The 23,675-nt window shown below is 39.0% G+C and overlaps 1 protein-coding gene across 4 annotated transcripts in view; it reads right to left on the bottom strand.

Moving 5' to 3' along the window:
* QRSL1 (glutaminyl-tRNA amidotransferase subunit QRSL1) overlaps positions 1–23,675 on the bottom strand; it is a 53,032-nt gene that overhangs the window by 2,697 nt on the left and 26,660 nt on the right. The window contains exons 10-11 of one of the 4 annotated variants that reach the window (XM_042986901.1): positions 23,072–23,277; positions 3,521–3,801 (exon numbers count right to left, since the gene is read on the bottom strand). In XM_042986901.1, coding sequence (XP_042842835.1) covers positions 3,749–3,801; positions 23,072–23,277 — 259 coding nt within the window. In that variant the 3' untranslated portion in view covers positions 3,521–3,748. Of the gene's footprint in view, positions 1–3,520; positions 3,859–16,714; positions 20,287–23,071; positions 23,278–23,675 lie in introns of those variants that run through there. The other 3 variants (XM_042986902.1, XM_007085488.3, XM_042986903.1) reach the window with 3 other exon arrangements.

Below are 23,675 nucleotides of genomic sequence, written 5' to 3'. Positions count from 1 at the left end.
CCATCGTTTCTACTCATAGGTTTTCAGTGCCCTGTTCACATGAAACAGCCAGCCAAGAAAAGCTAGGCATTTTAAGAAAACTTCAGTGTGAAAGAAAAAAAAAAAAAAAAGAAAAGAAGAAGAAGAAAGAAGGGACTTGGAGAAAACAGTAATATTGTGAGGAGCACATAAAAGCTTCAAAAACATCATATGTGAAGCTTCCCTTTCCAGATCTTGGTTTCTAAATACCATTCTCCACTGGGCTAGATGCAGAACAACATCCTCTTGTGCCAGAAAATAAAGAAATGCTTAAAGCATGCTGAGGTCTTGGAAAAGAAAACAGGAGCCAGCTTGAATGGGTGTCTTCTAGCCCAGTTGGGGGCAGTTTGAGCATAAAAATAATAAAAGTATAGGATTATGACCCTCAGTTAAAATAGGAATCCATGGGGGCACCTGGGTGGCTGAGTCGGTTAAGCATCAGACTTTGGCTCAGGTCATGATCTCACGGTTTGTGAGTTTGAGCCCCACATTGGGCTCTGTGCTGTCAGTGCAGAGCCTCCTTGGGATTCTCTTCCCTCCCTCTCTGCCCCTCCCTTGCTCATGCTTTCTCTCTCTCTCAGAAATAAATAAACTTAAAAAATAGCAATCCATGAATCCATACTGATACAGGCAAAAGAAGGAGAAGGGAAAGTTCTTCCTTCCAGTAGAATATTGGCTAATAATTGTAGAGGGAACAACAGCAACAGATAATCACCAGTTGGCCACCCAGTCAGTGGTAGCTGATACAGAGGAGGTCGTCAATGAATGCTAAGGCTGGCAGCAGAGCAGGATTGGCATACTCAGAATATCCCTGCATGAAACACCAGTCAAATACAGAGAGGGAACTGGCGACTTTACAGTGAGGAAAACTGGCAGACACCAAATGACAGGTGACCAGGGTTACTATCATCAGTAATAGAATGAGTTGGTATCCTATGTCTGATGTAAGGCTCCAAGAAAGAGCACAGCATCCTTTTCGGAGTATGTGTAAGTCTGTCTGTATGCATGTAGCAAGCCTGGTCATGGGGAAACATTGGACACACCCAGGGTGATGATCATCCTGCAAAATGGAAGGCCAGTCCTCTTGATGCAAGAAAGACTTGATGCAGGCGTGTTTTAGACGGTCATATAAATTCAGTATATGGTTCCATGGGGAGTCTAGACCCTAAAAGAAAAAGAGAGATTGTTTGGACTGTTGGCGACATTCAAATGGGGTCTAGCAAAGATACCACATCTGGTGCAGTAGCTGTAATTAGGGCCACTTCTTGTCTACATCGTCCACTGTTTCCCTTAAAATTCTGTTTCTATTTTTTTGCAAGAGACAGACTGGTGAATTAAATGGAAATATTGTAAGGTCCACTTACTACCCCTGCATTCTTTTAAGTTTTTCAGAGTGGCACTAATTTCTGTTAGACCCCCTGTGATGCAATATCGTTTTTGATTTACTATCTTGGCTGTGTGTGTGTGTGTGTGGTTGTGTGTGTGTGGTTGTGTGTGTGTGGGGGGCGGCAGAATGGCACATTCAGAGCTCCCTCCATCTGGCCATCTTCACTAGGATAGCTCTTACCCCACAGACCAAAGAGGCGGTGTGGGATTGTGTCAATTCCTGGGAATATCTATCCCAAGTGTATATTGGGAGAGCAGGAAAATACTACAGGTGGGTCTACAGGTTCAAAAGATACACTGTAAGCCACACCAGAGCCAGAACTTCATTTAGTATCAGGACACTCCTATTCCCCACACAGGCCAACCCAGCACAAACTGAAAGAAAAGACCCCTTGTTCAAAAAATTATTAATAATTTTAAAAGGGTACCACCCAGGCATTAAACCAAGAATTAAAGCAATCACAATTAGAACGTGTTGGGTTATTTGTTTTTCCCACAGTTAGAACTTTTTAAATGTAAAATCCTGTGTGACTGCACAGGTCACACACGTGTCTGTGACACTGGCCCTGGCCCTACTGTAACAGGGTACTGTGATGATATTCCAGGGCTCTGGGTATCAATGTCAACCTGGACCCTGTGTCCAACAGTCTTTGTGATGTTTGGATCTTCCCCTTTCCCCAGTGGACACTTACCCAAGTAAATGGCCATGGACCCCTCTGGGGAAGGACCAGTTAATCATTACTGTGAATATTTGTGTCTTCCTGGCCACCTAGCCTCTTTCAATTGATGGGTTCTGGGTCCCAAAACTGGCTCAGTCCTGGAAGATGGGCAGGGCATCCTGGCTTGACTGGGATAAATGCCTTCACCCTCCATCCTTGATTTCTTTTGTTTGTAAAGTTAACTAATAGCTTTTGTTTGTGAGGTTACCTAGTAGCTTTTTTGTTTTTGTTTTTGTTTTTTACCTACTCACGTCTTTGCCTCTAGGAACACTACATTTATTAACCATCTCCATAACTCTGTGTAGGTCAGGCCACTGCAAACCTACCATTCATTACAATAATTACATCCATCTGACTGATGGCCAAGTCCTACCAACTGGCCTCTTACAGGGGATGGGAAGTTGGGGGAGTGATGGAGGAAAGGGGTGAGTTGTCCTATCATTCTCATTGCTGTCACTGAGCCCAGGCGTGGAAAGACAGAGCTTAATCCCTGATGTCCAGAGGAGAGCTACCACTGAACTCTTGGAGCTCCCTAGCACATGCCTTATTGCCTTGGTCAATCATATATCCCCTGGATCTTCCCATGGAGCACAGTCATTTGGCTTCATATAGTATGTCCACCCTAGAATGCCCACTTTTCTGAGGCCTTTTACCCCCTCTTCCACCATCTGCAGGGCAATGCTGGCATTTCAACCTCCCTTAATGGGGACCATTGCTTTCTCCTTGCTTGTTGGGACCATCCTGTCATCATGCCTACACCATCTCGTGGTGTTCTTGTCAGAGTGTTGAATCCTATATTCCAGGACAGTGCTCCAAATAAACACTTCTTATCCAATGTAATGTATTGCCTGCTTTGATTCAACACCCCCTGAGTGCTGTCCCACGGATTTTCTCCTAGCTCCTGCTGGTTCCTGTTAGCTCAGTCCCACCACTCCTTTGGTGTGTAGCCGCTTTCCTCCTCAAGCTGAGTTATGTTTTGACTTCAAGCTAGTTATTGGCCTAGTGGCCAGCTAAAAACGTTGGGGCAGATCTGAGGGGGGTGCATGCTGTTTCTTAGGGGAATGGTCTTGTGTTGTCTTCAAGAAGAGGGAGTACTCGTCCGTGATGGGGAGGGATGGACCAGTTCTGTAGCTTTTTCAAAGCAGATGTCCCCATCCTACTGTTCTTTCTCAACCAGGTCCCTGACCTTGGCATAGCACACCTGCTGAGTCTGAGAACTTAACTGTTTTGGAGATCTGCTACCCTGTAATTAAATCCCGAGCTTGGTCCTTGGCTTTCTCTGCTGCAGAAGAGAGATTCTTTATATGCTACCAAGGAGGCCTTTTTGCTTTCACGCTCTCACACTTTTTAAAGTCCGTCAGTCACTCTCTCTCATTATCTTTCTCCAAAGCATGGTCTGAGTTTAGTAATAGCCAACTTTATTGTGCTTTTAGTTGCTATTTTTGCCATGTTGCTCAAATGCCTGATACAGCGCACGAGCTGGTGCATTTGCCACCACCAGTGAACGGTGAACAGCTGCATTGTTACCTTGTGCTGTGTGGGCCCCCCCTCCCACCAACAATGGGGCTCTGCCAACCAGATGGCAGGTGACCCCTCTCCAGAATCTCCTCTTGGCATCTGCTTTCTCAGACCATTTCTGGTATCAACTGTGGCAGGTTTGGTTCCTTGGAAGGCGACCCTGAAACAGAGATTGGCCAGCAGAAGCCTTATTGGGGAGAACTTTTGGGATCCATACCTGTGGGAAGGAAGAAAAGAGAGGAAGCAGGATTGCACAGAGGGAGAATCTGGCCGTGACAAAGACCCCATAGGGAGCTCTGAAGCTGGGCTGGCCCTTGAGAATTGTCCTAAGCTGCAGGGAGGGCCTTTTGCCACCATGTTGAACAGTCATTGAACGACAGCTGCTCAGGGAAGGGGTCGTAAGGCAACTCTCAGAAGTTGAACCACTTCCAAAGCAGGCTGCCAGTGGAAAGGTGTCTGCGAATAGCACTTCCAGCAGCTGGGGGCTAAATCCTTCCATCCTGAAGAAGGTGTCTCACCACAGCAACTTCTGCAGCTGTCTGGTAATCACGTGAAGTTATATCACTTTTGATGTAACTAAAAATTGTGCTATAATTGAGAAAAGAAACGCGTGTGGTTTTGTGTATGTGTGAGATTGAGGAATGCAAAAAAGAAAATCCTCTCTTTGCATGGTAGGAGGCCAACAGATTAGACCTCAAATCTTATTTAAAAAATAAGACAAAAAAAATCTATGAAATAGGCTTGCACAAGTTGCCTAATTTACTCAGGTATTTCCATCTTCTCTTGTTAAAGATGCTGTGCTGTCTACCCACCAGGATAGGTAATGGTATATTTCTAAAAAATTTTTCAATATTTTTCTAATGATAAAGGCCTTTTTGTGTCTAATCTTTAGATTTTCATTTTGCTGGACAGAAAACTAAATCACCAATTCAGAGGTAGACACACTGGGCAAACTTAGTGGCAGTGAAGACAGAACAGATTAAATCTGATATATTTGGAAAGGATTGGTCACCTCTTTCTTCTTTCTTAAAAAATTTTTTTAAACCGTTTATTTTTGAGAGAGACAGAGCGCAAGTTGAGGAGGGGCAGAGACAGAGAGAGAGATACACATAGAATTTGAAGCAAGTTCCAGGCTCCGAGCTGCCAGCACGAGCCTGATGCAGGGCTTGAACCCACCACAAACCATGAGATCATGACCCGAGCTGAAGTCGGACGCCTAACTGACTGAGCCACCCAGGTGCCCCGGTCACCTCTTAACAAAGAAAGATAATGGGCAATTTAAAGTTGTTTGACATCTTTCTTTTTTTTTTAATGTTTGTTTATTTTGAGAGAGAGAGAGCATGAATAGGGGAGGGGCAGAGAGAGAGGGAGAGAGAGAATTTCAAGCAGGCTCCACTTAGAGTCCGATGCAGGGCTCAATCTCACAAACTGTGAGATCATGACCTGAGCTGAAACCAAGAGTCAGACACATAACCAACTGAGCCACCCAGGTGCCCTGAAAAATTGTTTGACATTTTTCAGATTACTTTTACATCTTTAGTTCTTGCAGTAATCATCCAGTGTAAGTAGAGTAGATATTCTTGTCCCCATTTAACGGGTGAGGCAATTGAGGCTCAGAGGGACTTTGTTTTACCAATGAAATCTGTATATAAGTATTGGACAATAAATTTAATTAGAAATAGATTTACTTAGTTTCAATTGATTGTCTTGAATTTTAAAACAACTGCCGATAAAAAGAAATTGTTAAATGATAAACTATGTTCTACGGCTGATTTTTTTTCTGCCTATGGTTTTCTAGGGTAGTCTTCAACAGATAAACTTGTTCTAGAATAATTTCTTCGGGCTCGAAGAACATCATGTCAATACCCAGAAAAATTCACTCTGTCTTTTGAAAGATCTGAACTGTCTGAACTGTCAGACAGCAAATGGTGGGATTAGACAATTCCATTCCTAGTGGCAAATGATGTATCATTTGTGTTAAAGATTGCTGGGTGTAAGTGTAGACACTTTAGAGCGAGACAGAAGTGTTTGGGTAGGTGGAGGAGGGTAGGAGGTACAGTGGTAGTTGCATACAGTGGCATCCATGCCAGAGTGCTGGGGAGGGCGTTGGAAGATTGTAGCTCCACTCTATAAAGCATGGTTTTATTTAGGATGCTCTGAACTCATTCCGCTTCTCATCATTTAGCCCATTTGTATTTTTACATGGTGGAATGACTGCAGACTACTTTGGCTCTTCACTTTTGCTATAATTCAAAGTGCTCTCTCTCTTTATTTATTTATTTATTTATTTAAAAAATTTTTTATCTGGAGAGCAGAGTTGCGCAGCGGAAGCGTGCTGGGCCCATAAAAAATTTTTTATCTTTGTTTATTTTTGAGAGAGAGACAGAGCATGAGCGGGGGAGGGCAGAGAAAGAGGGAGACACAGAACCCAAAGCAGGCTCCAGGCTCTGAGCTGTCAGCACAGGGCCCAACGCGGGGCTCAAACTCACAAGCTATAAGATCATGACCTGAGCCAAAGTCAGACGCCTAACCGACTGAGCCACCCAGGCGCCCCTGTGCTCCCCTTTATAAAAAGTCTTCTTTAAATAATAGAAATTCCATCTGAACAAGTACCTACTGAGTGCATTGATAGGTCCTCATTGCTTACTAAATGCTTATGGAACAGCTTACTGAATTTTAACCTTCTAGACAAGAGTTCCTGCACTGAAGCCTAAAATCACTGCCCACAGACCTTTTGCAGCTCTTACATAAAAAATTGAAATAAATTTAGGACAAGGGTGGAAGCTACATAGGGGAGATGCAATACTTTTATACATCTTATGTTTGGGTTTTTATAATTATTTGATTTATTTTTAAAATAGTTAATTCATATATATTGTGCAAAATTCAGTAGTTCAAAAGAGGCATCAGTGAAAACAAAGTCTCTTCTTACCCCTGTCCTGAGCTCCCAGTTTCCCTGTCCAGAGGAAACCAATTTTCTTGTGTTCCCCTCCCAGAGATGCTCTCTACACACAAAAGTCTATACATAGATGCTACACAAATGGTAGCTTACTACATACTTTTTACACACACACTCTCTCTGCAGTCCACATCAAAACATAATAGGGGTGCCCGGGTGGCCAGTCGGATAAGCGCCAACTTCGGCTAAGGTCATGATCTTGCAGTTCGTGGGTTCGAGCCCCACATCGGGCTCCGTGCTGACAGCTCAGAGCCTGGAGCCTGCTTCGGATTCTGTGTCTCCCGCTCTCTCTGCCCCTCTTCCACTTGCACTCTGTCTGTCTCTCCAAATCAAAAATAAAAATAAACATAAAAAAATTTTTTTTTGAAAACATAATAGAGCTGCAGATTTTCTTTTCAAATGGTTAAATAGTATTAAATTGAGTACATACTATAATGTATTTAATCAGGTTGTTTCTGGTATTTTGCTATTATGAGCAATGCCGTAATATAGTTTTCTTTTAGGGGCGCCTGGGTGGCTTGGTTGGTTAAGCGTCTGACTTCGGCTCAGGTCACGATCTCACGGTCCGTGAGTTCAAGCCCCGCGTCGGGCTCTGTGCTGACCGCTCAGAGCCTGCAGCCTGTTTCAGATTCTGTGTCTCCCTCTCTCTCTGCCCCTCCCCTGTTCATGCTCTGTCTCTCTCTGTCTCAAAAATAAATATACATTAAAAAAAAATAAAAATAGGGGCGCCTGGGTGGCTCAGTTGGTTGAGCGGCCGACTTCGGCTCAGGTCACGATCTCGCAGTCCGTGAGTTCAAGCCCCGCGTCGGGCTCTGTGCTGACAGCTCAGAGCCTGAAGCCTGTTTCAGATTCTGTGTCTCCCTCTCTCTGACCCTCCCCCGTTCATGCTCTGTCTCTGTCTCAAAAATAAATAAACGTTAAAAAAAAAAAATTAAAAAAAAAAATAAAAAAAAAATAAATAAATAAAAATAAAAAATAATAAAAAAAATATATATATATAGTTTTCTTTTATGTTTACATTTTTACTAAATTTATTTTGGAGTAAGGGGTGAAGTAGGAATACAAATTTGTTTTTTTCTAGGTGGTTATCAAGTCCTAAAGCAATTTGCTGAATAATTCATGTTTACAATTGATTTGAAATGCCTCCTTTATCACATACAAACATTTTATAGGTGTTTGAGTAAGTTTCTGGAGTTTCTCTTCTGTTTTATGTATATCACTCTAGGGCTGTTCCTCTTATTATTATTTTTTTTCAGAGTTTTTGTGACCTTTATTTCTTGTTTATTTTTCATGTGGCCTATGGAAAAAAGTTCCAGATTGTCTGTTTCCCCCAAAGCTTCAAGTGACTATTGAAGACTTGGAGCATGGCTAATGTCACTAAAAAGCCAATTTAAATTTTTTTTTTATTTTAATTAAAACTTAGTTACATGTGACTAGTGGCTACTGTGTTGGACAGTGTGGTTCTAACAGATTCTTATTTGTATATAGAAAGATGACTGATTTCTGAACATTAATTCTGTACCCAGCCACCTTCCTTAATTCTTCTGTTCTTCTTTTTGTTATTGAAGTATAGTTAACACACAATGATTACATTAGTTTCAGATGTATAATAGTTCACCAAGTTTATATGTTATATCCTGCTCACCATAAGTGTGGCCACTGTCTGTCACCATAGAATGTTATTGCAATACCACTGACTGTATTCCCTACATTGTACCTTTCATCCTGTGGCTTATTCATTTCATAACTGGAAGCCTGTATCTCCCGCTTCCCTCCACCCATTCTCCTGACCCCCTCCCCTCCGGCAACAATCCACTCTCTGTATTTATGGGTCTGTTTCTGTTCTTTGTTTATTGCTGTACTCATTTTGTTTTTTTAGATTCCACATATAAGTGAAGCTACATGGTATTTGTCTTTCTCTGACTATTTCACTTAGCATAACACCTTCTCAGTCCATCTATGTTGCAGAAAACGGCAAGATTTCATCCTTTTTATGGCTGCGTAATATTCCATTGTATATATGTACTACATCTTTATCCATTTATCCATCGATGGACACGAGTTGCTTCCATATCTTGGCTATTGTAAGTAATGCTGCAATAAACATAGGGGTGCATATATCTTTTCAAATTAGTGTTTTCATTTTCTTGGGTAAATACCCAGTAGTGGGATTACTGGGTTGTATAGTATTTCTATTTTTAATTTTATGATGAACCTCCATATTGTTTCCCATGTTGGCTGCACTCAGTTATTCTATTATTTAGAATAATTTCTTGGTTGATTCTCTTGGGTTTTCCAAGCATGCAATTATGTAATCTGAAAGTGATAATTTTACCTCTTTCCTTCCAGTTATCTTGAGAAAGAGACCAAGCACAAGTGTGAGCAGGGGAGAGGCAGAGAGAGAGAGAGAGAGAGAGACAGAGACAGAGAGAGACAGAGAGAAACAGAGAGAGACAGAGAGAGGGAGAGAATCCCAGTCGGGCTCTGTGCTGTCAGCAGACGCTCAAACCCACGAACCGTGAGATCATGATTGAGCCAAAACCAAGAGTTGGATATTTACCTGACTGAGCCACCCAGGCACTCCATCTTTTAGTTTAAAGGAAACAGTGGTACACTGACAACTTCTTGGTATCAATTAATTCAGCAAACTTTAGTTGTCTTCTAAATGTTAGATACTGGAGAACACAAAATAATTAAGACGTATTCGTTGTCTTCAAGAATTTGTAGTATGGTGATAGGAATATCTCATAGAGAAGTATAATACAGTATAATAAAACCTATAATAGAGATCTACAAGATTTTTGACCAGTGCAATGGCATGAAAGTGCCTTAAGTGTGCGTGTGTTTATGTGTGTGTGCACAGGCACGAGCAAGGGAAGACTTTTGGAAAGAGCATGCTGAGGCCAAGTCTTAAAGAATTAGCTGGAATTAATCAGACGAAAGGTAGAAGAGGATCCAAAGAAGACATATAGATGGCAAACATACACATGAAAAGATGCTCAACATCGCTCATCTTCACTAATGCAAATCAAAACCACACTGAGGGATCACCTCACATCTGTTAGAATATGACAAGAAATAACAGGTGTTGGGGGGAATGTGGAGAAAAAGGAAGCCTCATACTCTTTTGACAGGAACGTAAGTTGGTTCAGCCACAGTAGAAAACAGTGTGAGGTTCCTCAAAAAATTAAAACTAGAAATATTGTACGATTCAGTAATTCCACTACTGGGTATTTACATAAAGAAAAAGAAAACACTAATTCGAAAAGATACATGCACCTCTGTTTATTGCAGCATTGTTTACAATAGCCAAGATATGGAAGCAACCTAAGTGTCCATCCATAAATGAATGGATAAAGAAGATACGGTGTATAGACACACACACACACACACACACACACACACACACACACACGAGGATATTACTCGGCCATAAAAAAGAATGAGATCTTGCCATTCACAACAACATGGATGGACTTAGAAGGTATTATGCTAAGTGAAATGAATCAGGTAGATAAAGACAAATACCACGTGATTTCACTTCATGTGGAATCTAAAACACAAGCAAAGAAAAAGCAGAACAGACCCATAAGTACAGAGAACAAACTGATGCCTACAAGAAGAGGGGAATGGGGGAACAGGCAAAATGAGTGAATGACAGTAGGAGATACAGGCTTTTAGTTATGAAATGAATAAGTCATGGGGTTGAATGCTACAACACAGGGAATATAGTCAATGCTATTGTAATAGTGTTATATGGTGACAGACAATAGCTACACTCGTGAGCAGAGCAAAACATATAAACTTCCTGAATTGCTGTGGTGGACACCTGAAACTAATGTAACATTGTGTGTCAACTATAATTAAAAAATATGGAAGAGGAGATATGAATTTCAGACAGAGAAGACAGTAACTTATCTATAAATATTTTAATATTGTTTTTCTTTTGACTTCTTAAAAACGTTTACTCTTTAGATATGGTTACAGGCGTTTGTTCACATATTTATACAACATATTAATCAAGCATATTTTGAAACTTCATTTATGTTTGGAAAGTGTGAGGGCTTTCATAAAAATAACACATGATAAAAGTTAAAATGTTACTTTCAACTAATGTTTAAGTTGCCTGCCTGTAATGGTAATAATACAATTTAGCTGTTAGACTAATTCCAAAGTTAATTCCAATTCCAAAGTTAATTCTATAGTAGTCTTAGTTTCTTTGCTAGTAAGTCTTTGATAGTGGCAGTTCATTAAGCCTCAAAATGTATAATCCTTTCCTAGTGGAAGTGCTCTTATACCAAGTGTTTTATGTCCCATACAGAGCCGGTGGGATAAGTTTAAATTCCCTTGGAAACTCTCGACTAAATTGTTTCTTCTAGAAATGTTGAAATTCTAATTAATCACTCACTGTCAAACAAAAAACAACAAACCAAAAATGGGTGTTGAAACTCTTTGATACATAATGGTACTTCCTTCTCTCCCCCAAACATTACCTGTATTATGATGACAAAATCTCCACTATTGTAAAGGTCTAAGTCAAGAGAGCAATTTGCCAAATGATCACTTTATCAAATTATATACACCCATTTTGTTTATACTAATTGCTCACAGTTTATACCAATTTATATTTTGCTGAGACCTCACTGTTTAATGCATTTAGAGAATGAGCACAACATCAGTGTCAAGCTTTGTAAACGTCCACTAAATAGAAGCACAAAAGGCCGTGGAATAGATTGAAAAATGGTAAATATGTATCAAATTTGGTGAGTTAATCTTATATTTCTTTATAGTGATCTTTCTGGGCGGCGTGGAAGGTTTTGCCTTTCCTGGGAACTAGTTTTTTTCCTCTGTAAATTATTACCTAATGTAACTTATATAAATGTTTCTTTTACTTTTTATGGAAATGCTAATTTAACAGGCATCTCATTTTTTGGACACTGGCACAGTTCTAGAACACTCAGCTTCCTTTTTTAGAAATGTTTATTTGCTTTTGGGGGGCAGGGGGAGAGAGAGAGACAGAGAGACAGAAAGAACAAGCTGGGGAGGGGCAGAGAGAGAGGGAGGCAGAGAATCTGAAGCAGGCTCCAGGCTCTGAGCTGTCAGCACAGAGCCCAACGTGGGGCTTGAACCCATGAACCACGAGATTATGACCTGAGCTGAAGTTGGACACTCAACCAACTGAGCCACCCAGGCGGTCCTAGAACACTCAGCTTACCCTAAGATGTAGCTGAAGTTGTTATGCATCTGAGAAGAGTGAATGAGGACACGAAATGTGAGAGCACTTCAGGCCCAATTGCTTCACGTACTGCCTGAAGCTCTTCCTTCAGCTCCCATTCAAAAAAGACCAGTGCACTAACAATATGTCAGTGACTGGTATATCCTGAAATAGGCTGCTATGCTCCATTAGCTTTCTACCCCAAATTTCAATGGCTTAAAACAACAAAAGTCTTAAAAGGTTTTTAATTTTTGCTCATGCTACCCGTCCACTGGGTTGACAGAGGAGCTCTACTAACCTTAGTCATTCAGGGACCCAGGCTGATAGAGCAGCCACCATTTTGGACATTGCTGGAGAGAAAAGAGAACTCTGGAGGGTACCAGGTGACAAACTCTGTCCCAGACACATGGTACTTCCAGTCACAGTGCATTTACTGAAACTAGGCATGTGGTCGCACTTAACCACAGGAGGGTCTGAGAGTAGAGAGAACTGGAAATATTTGGCAAACAACATTAATGATTACCACAATTGTATTGAAAAGGTATTGACTCGCTGGGTTGTGTACCTGAAGCTAGTATTGTACTGTATGTTGGCTAACTAGAATTAAAATAAAAACTTAAAAAAACAACAACAACAGAAAATGTGTTGAAGAGCAGTTTTGGCAAGAGCAGAGATGACCTCAGCAGAAATGGAAAAACAAGGTGAACAGTGCTGGGTCACAGTGTTGGCCATTCCATGATTATTGATACTTCTCTTTCCTAAAACTGTTTTCTAATTCAATTCGCTTCAACTCAGTTAGGTTCAATTCAATAAATATTTAATAAATGCCTTAGAGTGTGAGACACCTGGCTATACAAAGGTGGGCAGAAGCAAAACTGTAGGTATCACTATGTTTTTTGAACTCAGGCTATGTTGGGGGTTGCCTTAAGAGAAACTAACAAAGCTTTGACAACGAGGCTAAATCAGACCTAATTATATAGAGGCATTAGACTATAGTAATAGTGTGGACAGGTACTGAGTTAATTGGTATATTTTTAAAAGTTAGATGCCTTCTTCATACCATTTACTAAAATATATTACAGATACATTTGACATATGACACCAAAGGCAAAAGCCACAAAAGCAAAAATTGATAAATTAGACTTCATCAAAATAAAAAACTTCACTGCTTCTAAGAAAACCATCAAGAACATGAAAAGACAACTCACAGAATGGGAAAAGTTTTTTACAAGTCATATGATAAGGGATTTCTATCAAAAATATGTTTTAAAAAAACCCTCAAATTCAGCAATAAAAGGGCAACCTAATTTTAGAATGAGCAAAAGACAGGAACAGACTTTTGCAAACAACAAACAAATAAAATATATATAGTAAAACCTTGGACTGTGAGTAACTTGTTCTGTGAGTGTCCCACAAGACGAGCAAACATTTCTAATAAATTTTAACTTGATAAACGAGCGATGTCTTGCAATACAAGTAGTATGTGATGCCGAACGTCACATGATCACAAATGAGCAAATGGTCCTTGAAATTTGCCTTGATATCCAAGTGCTTTGGATTACAAACATGTTTCTGGAATGAATTATGCTCGCAAACCAAGGTTTCACTGTATATGAAATTGTCCAGTAAGCACATGAAAAGATACTCAATGTCATTAGTCATCAGAGAAATGCAAATCAAAACTACAGAGAGATACCAGTTCACACTCACTGGGTTGACTATGATAAAAAAGATAGACAATAACAAGCATTGACAAAGGCGTGGAGAAATTGGAACCCTTGTACATTGCTGGTGGGAATGTAAAATGATGCAGCCACTTTGGAAAACAGTTTGGCAGTTCCTCAAACTTACATACAGAGTTACCATATGACCCATCAATTCTACACTTAGGTATATATTCAAGCAAAACGAAAACACATTCACACAAATACTCATACATGAATGTTTATAGCAACATTCATCCCAAAAAATGGAAACAGTCCAAGTGTCCATCCAACTGATGAATAGACAAAATGTAATATGTTTTTACACATGGCATATTATTCAGCCATAAAAAGCAATGATAGTGATACATGTTTCAACACACATAAACCTTGAAAACATTATGTTAAATAAAAGCCTCACACAAAAGGTCACATATAGTACGATTCCATTGATACAAAATGTCTAGAAAAGACAAATCATAAAGACAGAAAATTAGTGGTTGCCAGGAGCTAGGGAGAGAATGGAATGGGATGTGACTACTTATGGGTGTGGGATTGATGAAACAGTTCTGGAACCTAGTGGTGATGGTGGCACAGCCATGTGAAATATGACACCAATTGTATTAATAAAATGCATATATCTACATCTGTATTTACATATACATACATCCTGATGGTGTAGATAACAAGTGATTTTTTACTCTTTTTGTGTCTTTTTCTGTTTTCTCTCTCGCCACCACCACGGAGAACATACATTACCTTCGTAACTTAAAAATGAAAACCTCCTAAAATCAGTTCAAATCAAATTCAAAAGCTGAGATCCTGCATTCTCCTAATAATCTTTTAAGTAACCCATGGCAGATTACATTCATATGAAATTCTAGAATAAACAAAACTAGGTTGTGTTGGGAAAAAAAAATCTGAAGAACAGTTGTCTCTGGAGGGGTGGGAGCAGGGACTAAGTAAAGTCATAATTTTCTGAGGTGACAATAAGGGTCTATATGTAGATGGGGATTGGGTTACGCAGGTGTATGCATTTTTCAAAAGTCAGGGCATCTACACTTAAGATTTGTGCATGTCATTGTAGAGTTTTACATTTAAAAAACCAATAAGCAAATACTGAACTCAAGTTAATGTTAGGTATGCTTAAGTATTCAGGGCAAAATGCAATTTGAGATATACATTTTAAAAATAAGGTAGATTAACGGATGAATAGAGAGAATAGCAGGATGGACACATGACAAAGGAAATATAGTAAAATCTCAATGGTAGAATCTAGGTGGTGGATGTGTGGGTGTTTGCTTTTATATTTGAAAGTTTTCATAATAAAACATGGAGGAAGAAGAGACCCGATATAAAGACGTCACTATTTAATATCCTTTTGACTCCCCATACTCCATTTTACTTGTCTCTCTTCCCACTGTTAGGTATTTCCACTTGGTTGTGGAATTAATCTTCAGCCCCACAGGTCATTCTTCCTTTCCTTGTTTTTAATAAGAGTGACAGCATCTCTTCTAGTCGTGGGCATTTCTCAGGATAAAAATCACATTTCTTTCCCTCCTTTCTCTCATACCCTCTAATCCAGGCAAACCTTACATTATAATTTTCATTTTATGGTATTTCACTTCTTTTCCCATTAGCACCACCTTAATTCTGCACCAATTACCTGCCATTTCCATGGAGAAATAGACTGGTATAGATAAGAAAATAATTTGCATGTAATTTGATGCTCTACTTTTATATGCAGCCTATAAAATGGTTCTGATAGAATACTGTATTAGACTTGGTTATTGTAAGTCTTAAAACTCCCACATTCTAGCCTCACTTCCTTTTAGTTTATATTCTAATGACTTGAAACCGGTTGGGGATGATTTACACACACATGTAAATCACAGAAATCAGAAAAATAAGACTTCTGTACTACGTTTGGCTTCTATAGACAACTCGTCCTGCTAAATAAACTATGCTAAAGCCATCAGTTACCATCTTGTCAGATATCTTACACCAGTTCTATCATGTTATTCTGCAGGTCCATTTTGCAAAATACTTATCTTGGAAAACACTTATCATTACATGCCCCATGGGTACTTCATTAACTTTTTTCCCCCTGATGGCTATACTAGCAGGCCGTTGGCAACATCAACCTTAAATTTTTCCCATTTTAAAATAATTGCAGTGAAGATGTAGCAATTTGGGGCCTCACTTATCTGTATCTATATATTGAAATGGAACAGAGTTTTAGTAGGAAGACTGTGGCTCTGTCAGAAGCATTCCCTGCCCTCCAACTGGAATATGTAACAGCCATATTTTTGAGAGACTTCATTGTTTTTTGTTTGCTTATTTTGAGAGAGAGAAAGCGTGAGGGGGGCAGGGACAAAGAGAGGGGAAGAGAGAGAATCCCAAGCTGGCTCTGCTTGGGCTCGAACTCACAAACCCTGAGATCATGACCTAAGCAGAAATCAAGAGTTGGACTCTTAACTGACTGAACCCTGCAACATATTCTTTTAACATTAGAGCTTTTCTGGGAGCTTGGGTGGCTCAGTCAGTTAAGTGTCCAACTCCTGATTTTGGCTCAGGTCATGATCTCATGGTTCGTGGGTTCAAGCCCAGAGTTGGGCTCTGCGCTGACAGTGGGGGGCAGGAGGACCTGCTTGGGATTCTCTCTCCCTCTCTGCCCCTCACCCACTTTTCTCTCCCTCTCTTTCTCAAAAATCAATAAACATTAAAAAGAAAAGAGTATGTTGGTACTGTTCTTCATTTGATTGGCAGAGCACAGGGGCCTTTTGAAGACCTTCAGTTCTTTGAACGTTGTTGGCCAATTCTCTATAAAAAAAAAAAAAAGCTCATGGAAATTGCTTTAAAAATATGCAGGCCATTGGTTCTTCCTGATATTTTAAAGTCCATCCTTAGGGGAGCCAGATCATCAGGGAGCTATAGAACTGGTCTCTAGTATAAGTTTCCAGCAAATTGTTATTTGGTCATGTGCCGTTAGTTTACCATGCATGCATTGATGTGTTGGTATTATCTACATGTATTGATAGTATCTACAATTGACCCTTGCACAATGTGGGGCATCGGGCACTGACCCCATGTGTAACTTTTGACTCCCTCAAAACTACTTACAGCCTTACTGATAACACAAAGTTAACATGTATTTTTTTAATGTTATATGCACTATATACTATATTCTTAACAATGAAGCTAGACAAAATTTTATTAAGAAAATCACATGGAATAGAAAATACATTGTACAGTACAGAGCTGTATTGTACTTATACAGAAAAAAATTCACACGTAAGTGGACCCATGCAGTTCAAACCTGTGTTGTTCAAGGGTCAACTGTATAAGAAAATGACTTAAATTCCTAATTGTACGCATTTACTTATAGCTACAAATTATTGAGTGCTTAGTCTATCAAGGCATCATGCGTCATTTAAATTTAATCCTTCCAAACATCCCTTGGAGTAAACATCATCTCTATTTTACAAGTCAGGATACTGAAGCTCAGACAGGTTACACATCTTGTAAATGGCAATAATAGGGTTCAAACCCAAGTTTATTTGATTTTTAAATCGGTGGTCTTATCCATTAGGTAGCCTACAGGAAAATTCCCCACTATGTCATACTATATACCTTTAAGCATCTGTGTAAGTATCTTGAGGAGAACTTTTATTTTTGATTTTATTCCTGGTTTTATTCTTTTTCATTACTTTCATTGTCATACTTATTTCCTCAACTATTTACTTTTATGCCATTGTAATAATGTTTTTAATAAATTGCCTAAAATCCTTTTGGACTTATATCCCACTGAGGTGTGAAGAAAAAGAAATGAAAAAAATAACCTACTGAGATCCTCCAATAATTACTTTTATTTAATGTTGGCTGGGTTTTTCTCATGTTATTTGACTTTATTAAATTTTCAGGTTTATGTTTTAGTGTACATGCTGCTTGAGTTATGAAATAACTGAGGAAAACCTGCTTTAAACTGTTCTCTGGCGCTTCTTACCACAATGAACAAATTTTAGCCTAGGCTTGCACAGTCAGTACCTATTTAGCCTCGGTATAGATAATCAGATGTTTGCGGAAAGAGAGGGAGTTAAAAGTAGTTAATGAATGAAAGTTATGGTGGAAATTCCATTAGCTTGCTCCTGTCCTTGACTGGAACAGGGTATGACACAGTCTGCAGGATCCCTGAGCTATACCAGCTCTCTTCACTGTCTTTCAGTCTAAAATCCTAAAGGTATTTCTTCTCTCCACTAGAAGGTACAGGTGATTTCCTAATGGGAGTCACCATTCTTTTTTTCTTTTTTGTCATTCTTAGAAGCTCCTCTTCGAAACCATGCTCTTTTCTAGCTGGCTCAAGGTCCTCTGTGTTCCTGATGACCTGGTAGCAAATGGCCAAAGAGAACATTCTGCCTCCCTGGTTTCAAGTGATTTTCTTGGGAATGCGACCTTCCCACTTGCTCCCTGGGCTCTTGGTGGCGTTGGGGTGCCAGGTTTTGTGATCTCATCACATTTTTTCACTCTACCGATGCTTCTGTTGTTGAATCTAACTGTTCTTTGTTTTGCTGTGTTTGATCAGGGAACTCATCTTATACTTGTAGCCACCTTTGCCTTTCGGAATTGCTTTGCTGCTAACAATTTCAGGGTTTAATTAGCTGGGATACAGAAACCATTTCCCACTTAAATTCCCAGACAGTGATTTGGTAAAATGAGATCTCCTAGATTTAGGGTAAAGATGGAGGAGAAAGAAAAACAAATTAGGTATTATTTCATGCTAGTTGGGTATAATTATGTGCGAACACTCAACGTTTCACTTCCTTATTTCAGGATTCACATCATTAGTGCAGCTCAAGCAGAGATACACGAATAAGAGAGATAGGAATAGGAGAAACTGTATAAATATTCTTTGAAAAAAAAGTTATTTCAAATTATACACACATTGAAAAAAGACTAGGGCAAGGATTTATTATTTGCTTGCTTTTTACATCATATTAGCTCCTTCAGCTAAGATGGATTTCCCTCTTATAAAATAATGCAGTTGTCTCTCGTGAATTTCTTCCTCTTTCAGGGATTCAGAGTCAAGATTTGTAAGAAAACTAGTGGGCCTGGCACCAAAGGCTTTTATATAAAGTTTGTCCAATTGAGTATTTGGAAATGGAAGGATCCTGGGAGGAGAGAAAACTATTAATGAAAAGGTAACGGGCAGGTTAACTTTCTACCATGCCAACACTCTAGTGACTCTGCAGAAAGTTCTGCCACTTACATTTCCCCCTCATATAATTCATATTTAGAAAAGATTTCTTCCTTACTAAACAAAGTGAATGTATTAAAAAATAATTCAGCTTCTGACATATATGTATAGTAACATACAAATGACAAATTAGAAGACCTGATCAACACGAGATGACAATGGTGTTCTGGCAAAGACAAATCCAATGATGAAACTATACCAGGTAAATCTATGATTTTCATGAATATTTTCCCAATTTTTGAATACAGATTCTCATTAATGTCTCTTTGGGTTCAAGGGACTCAAAATAGAGAACACCTGTAAAGAAAGCCAAGAGGGCAAGGAAACCATAAGGAACAGAGAATCTGGGGTAAAGGAGGAGGCTATGGGCCTCCTCTCTTTGGCATCCTCACCAAATTATCCACAAGTTTTTCATATTGGGTATTTCTTGTGTATTTTGAAAGTTTCCCACTAAAGTCATGATCCACGACCAAGTTTCAAGTCCAAGATGGTCTCTCAAAGTTACAACAAATATTTCTGTGACACCAATGAGCTCATTTGTGATTGGTTAAATAGAAAAATGAAGTCAGTACAACGTGGAGTTGTTCTGGTTCCTTGGCATGGGGTTCTGGGAGAGCAGAAGTAAAATTTTCACCTTCAGCAAAAAAGGAGAAAGTTCTCAGTCATTGCAGCTCTATTTTTAGAGAAATAAAGAGTGTCTGCACCTGTGGTTTTCCCCAGAGAGGCATGCCCCCAGTCCTGCATGACTCTGGGCCCCAGCAGGTTGCACTTCCTCCAGTGCTCAGAGCTCCTCTTGTACCTCCTTTGTTCAGAATTCAGAAGCAAATACTCCCATTTTATTGTTTTGTGCATTTTTAACATCTCCTGGGACAGCCTCCACCACATGTTCAACTACCTGTCTGCCTGGCTGTTCAGGTTGTCTCTGGAGGTACAAATTACAGTTTTTATCAGCACTTTGGTTACAAAGATGTACAAGTTTTGAGAGGTTTATCCCTAAGCTTACTTTTACTCTAAGCTCTGTTCTTATTAATGAACATTTTTTCAGAATGCATCATTTTTCAGGAACATGTATCTTGTGTTAATGTAGAAATCCTGTACTTTACACTTAGTGGATACTTAATAAATGCTGACAGATGATTTATAATTAATTAACTATATCACAAGAATTTTAAGAAGTGAGTCCAAGGAATGACTGTTGACAATGAACCAAATTATAGGAATTTAGCAAGATCATCTGACTTCTCTAGACTACAAAATTTTCAAGTTATTTTAATTTGTATGCTATATGTATCACTACTGTTTTAGAGAAACAGAAGCTAACTTTTCAATTTCAAAGACTGATGAGCAATCATCCATTAGCTCTTGAAGATGAATAACAGGAAACTGTACTTGTTTTTCAAACCACTTGGCAACTGTAAGAAGCTGCTGGTCACAAAATGCACGTCCGATAAACTGTAGTCCTACTGGCAACCCTTGGTTTGAGAGCGCCACAGGGACACTCACCGCTGGCAATCCTGAAGAAAACAAGGAAACCCACGAATTGATTAATTCTTCATTGTAAGAAGTGGAGACTTCTGCTTCCCAGTGCTCGTAGGTACAAGACAGATGAGGTTAAAAAAATAACAAAAATTGTATGATATACGTGCTTCTGTACCTTCCTTTGCTCACTTAACAATATATCTCAGAGGGGCGCCTGAGTGGCTCAGTTGGTTAAGCATCTGACTTCAGCTTGGGTCATGATCTTCTGGTTCGTGAGTTTGAGCCCCACATCAGGTTCTCTGCTGTCAATGCAGAGCTGGCTTTGGATCCTCAGTCCCCCTCTCTCTCTGCCCTTCCCCTGCTCACACACATGTGCTCTCTCTCTCAAAAATACACATTTAAAAGAAATATATATATGTATATACGTGTGTGAGTGAGTGTGTGTGTGTGTGTGTGTGTGTGTATCTTGGAAATCACTGTGCATCAGGTCACAAAGACTTCCTTCATTCCTTTTTATAGCTGCATAGCACTCCATTATGTGGTTTGTGCCATAATTTATTCACCTATCTTCAATGATTGGGCATCTGGGTTGTTTTCAGTATTCAGCTATTTCATACCATGCCCTAGTGAATTACCTTGTGTACATGTTTTTTAGTATTCTTGAAAGTTTCTCAGATGAAAAGGGATTGTTTCATCAAATGATAAATGCATATGTAATTAGACATTGCCAAATTCCCCTCCAAAAAAGTTGTATTATTTTGAACTCCCATTGGCAAAATGCTTTTTCCCTGACAGCCTTACCGATCGAGTATGTTGTTGAACTTTTGAATTTTGGCCAATTTGTTATATGAGAAATGGTAGCTCAGGGTAGTTTTAATTCCAGGTTTGGGGCAGAGAAAGTAAAAGATCCTGGGATATCTTGTTATGCCATAAAATAAGGAAGTTTTTAGAAATTAATGGGGATAGGTCTAAAGGATATATCCAATTTGAAAGGGCTCTTGTTGGCCAAATTTGGGACAATTTGAACATCAAAACCCATAATGACAGTAACTGTTTACAATATATTGAATTGAAAAAAAGGGAAAGCTATTCCTTAGAGAAGACTGCCAGCTAATATATATAGAAACAGAAAAATCAACATTTTGTAATTCTCTAAGAAATAATTTAGGCAAGGATCATCAACAGATCTAAAACTGGGTTCAACATTATTGGGGCACCTGGGTGGCTCAGTCGGTTAAGTGCTGACTCTTAATTTTGGCTCAGGTCATGAGTGGTTGGTGAGATTGAGGCCCCCATGGGGCTCCGTGCATTGAGCCTGCTTGGGATTCTCTCTCTCTCTGCCCCTCCCCTGCTCATGCTTGCTCGCTCTCTCTCTCAAAATAAATAAACTTAAAAAAAAAAAAAAAAGATTGTTGGGGAATAGGATGTTCACACAATCTCAAAGTATCAGCTCCCCAATTGGTTATAATTGATAAAAGGAACAATGTACTTTACAAGGAAAACATCTGGCAATTTTCTCCTTAACCAAGGGATCAACTTAAAGTCTCTAAAAGTGGAACAAACTGACATGAACTGTTTCCTGACATGAAGAGTATATAGTATTTCTGCAACAGTTGTTTGACTCAACCGAATCATGAGGAAGCAATCTGACAAAACCAGATTATGGATGGGACATACTATAGGGCAAGTGCACTAGACTCTTCAAAAACAGTCAATGTCAATTAAAAAAAAAAATTAGAAGGTGGGGGATTTCTTATCAGAAACTATGCAGACCAGAAGAAAGTAGCATAACATTTTTTAAGTGCTAAAGAAATGTCAACCCCAAATCCTATATCCAGTGAACATAACCTTTAAACATGAAAGGAAACCAAGACATTCTTAGAAAGAAAGTGAAGAGAATTAGTTGCCAGCAGACCTACCCTAGAAGAGCTAAAGGAATTTAAACAAAAAGGATATGATAAAATAAAGACTCTGTATGCCAGTGAGAAATGAACATAGTAGATAAAAGTATGGGGAAATAGAACAGGCTTTCCTTTTCTTGAGTTTTCTACATTATGTTTGATGACTAAAACAAAAATTATAACACTGTCTGATGTAGCCCTAAAAAACAACAACAACAACAAAAAAAACCCACCAAAAACATAGAGAACTAGGGGATTGTTCTAGATTGTTTTAGATTACATTTGCTAGATAAGCAAATGTAATATATCAAGGGAAAAAACAATTTTATAAAAGACATTTTTGGTACAATTGAGAAAATGTAAATATGGACTGTTTGGAACATTATTATATTCATGTTAGTTTTCCTAGATATGATAACGAAATTGTGGTTATGCAGGAGAATGTTTGTATTTTTAGAAGATTTATGCTAAAGTATTTAGGGGTGAAGTATCATGATGTTGAAACTTTCAAATTATTCAGCTAAAAAAAAGTGTGTGTGTGTGTGTCTGTGTGTGTACAGAGAGAAAGAGAGGAAGGAGAAATTAAATGAGGCAAAATGAATGAATCCAGGCAAAGGACATATGGGTACTCATTATACCATTCTTTCAACTTTTCCGCAGGTTTGAAAATTTCCAAAGTAAAGTTAAAATTATGCTATTAAGGGGACTGATTCTGAATATGCGTGTGCATGGTGGGTGCAAGTGCATGCATGCCTAAACATTACACACACCACACACATACACACATACATGCACCCCTAAACATTCTAGAAGGACAAGCTGTTGCCTTCAGAGAACAATGTAGTTAGAATCTAAGTTAAAGACCAGATGCCAGTCTAAAAACTTAAAGAAAACCAGAACATTCCTAAAGGATCCTCACCTGCCATATTTACAGCCTGTGTAAAAATATCATCCTGGGCGCTTCGTGTCCTGTTGTCCTCTTTAATGAACTCCAGGTATGGCACCGCCTCACTCAAGGTGGTGGGGGTCAGCAAGACATCCACTCCAGAGTTAAAAACATTCACAAAATCATTAGCAATGAGCCGTCTCACTTTCTGTGCTTTGATGAAATAATTTGCATAGTTTCTGTGGAAAAAGAATAGATGATATTTTAAGGATTTTTTTTTTGTTATTTCTTTGAATCAATTTTCATGTATAAGGTTCGTTAAACAGTGACTGGATTCTTGACCTTTATAAGCAGGCACCACTGAGATCCCTAACAACACACAAAAATGATTTTTGTTCAAGTGTGCTGTTATTCTAAAAATCTGTATCAGGAGCTTAATCAGAATTCACTGCTAGATACAATTCTACACATCTAATCACAAAATATTAACACTTCCATGGACATCATTAAACCAGAACATTTATTTTCAGGTGAAAAAAAAAAAAAAATCAAGTGCATAGCAGTCAGATGACTTTTCCAAAGATCACATGGATTGGTGGTGGTAAAGGAAAGACCAGAACTTAGGTCTTTGGAGGCT

The sequence above is a fragment of the Panthera tigris genome, chromosome B2 (assembly GCF_018350195.1).
Source record: "Panthera tigris isolate Pti1 chromosome B2, P.tigris_Pti1_mat1.1, whole genome shotgun sequence".
NCBI classification, from domain to species: domain Eukaryota; kingdom Metazoa; phylum Chordata; class Mammalia; order Carnivora; family Felidae; genus Panthera; species Panthera tigris.
Note: the sequence above shows the minus strand (reverse complement) of the source record. Positions and strands in the feature narration are given on the sequence as shown.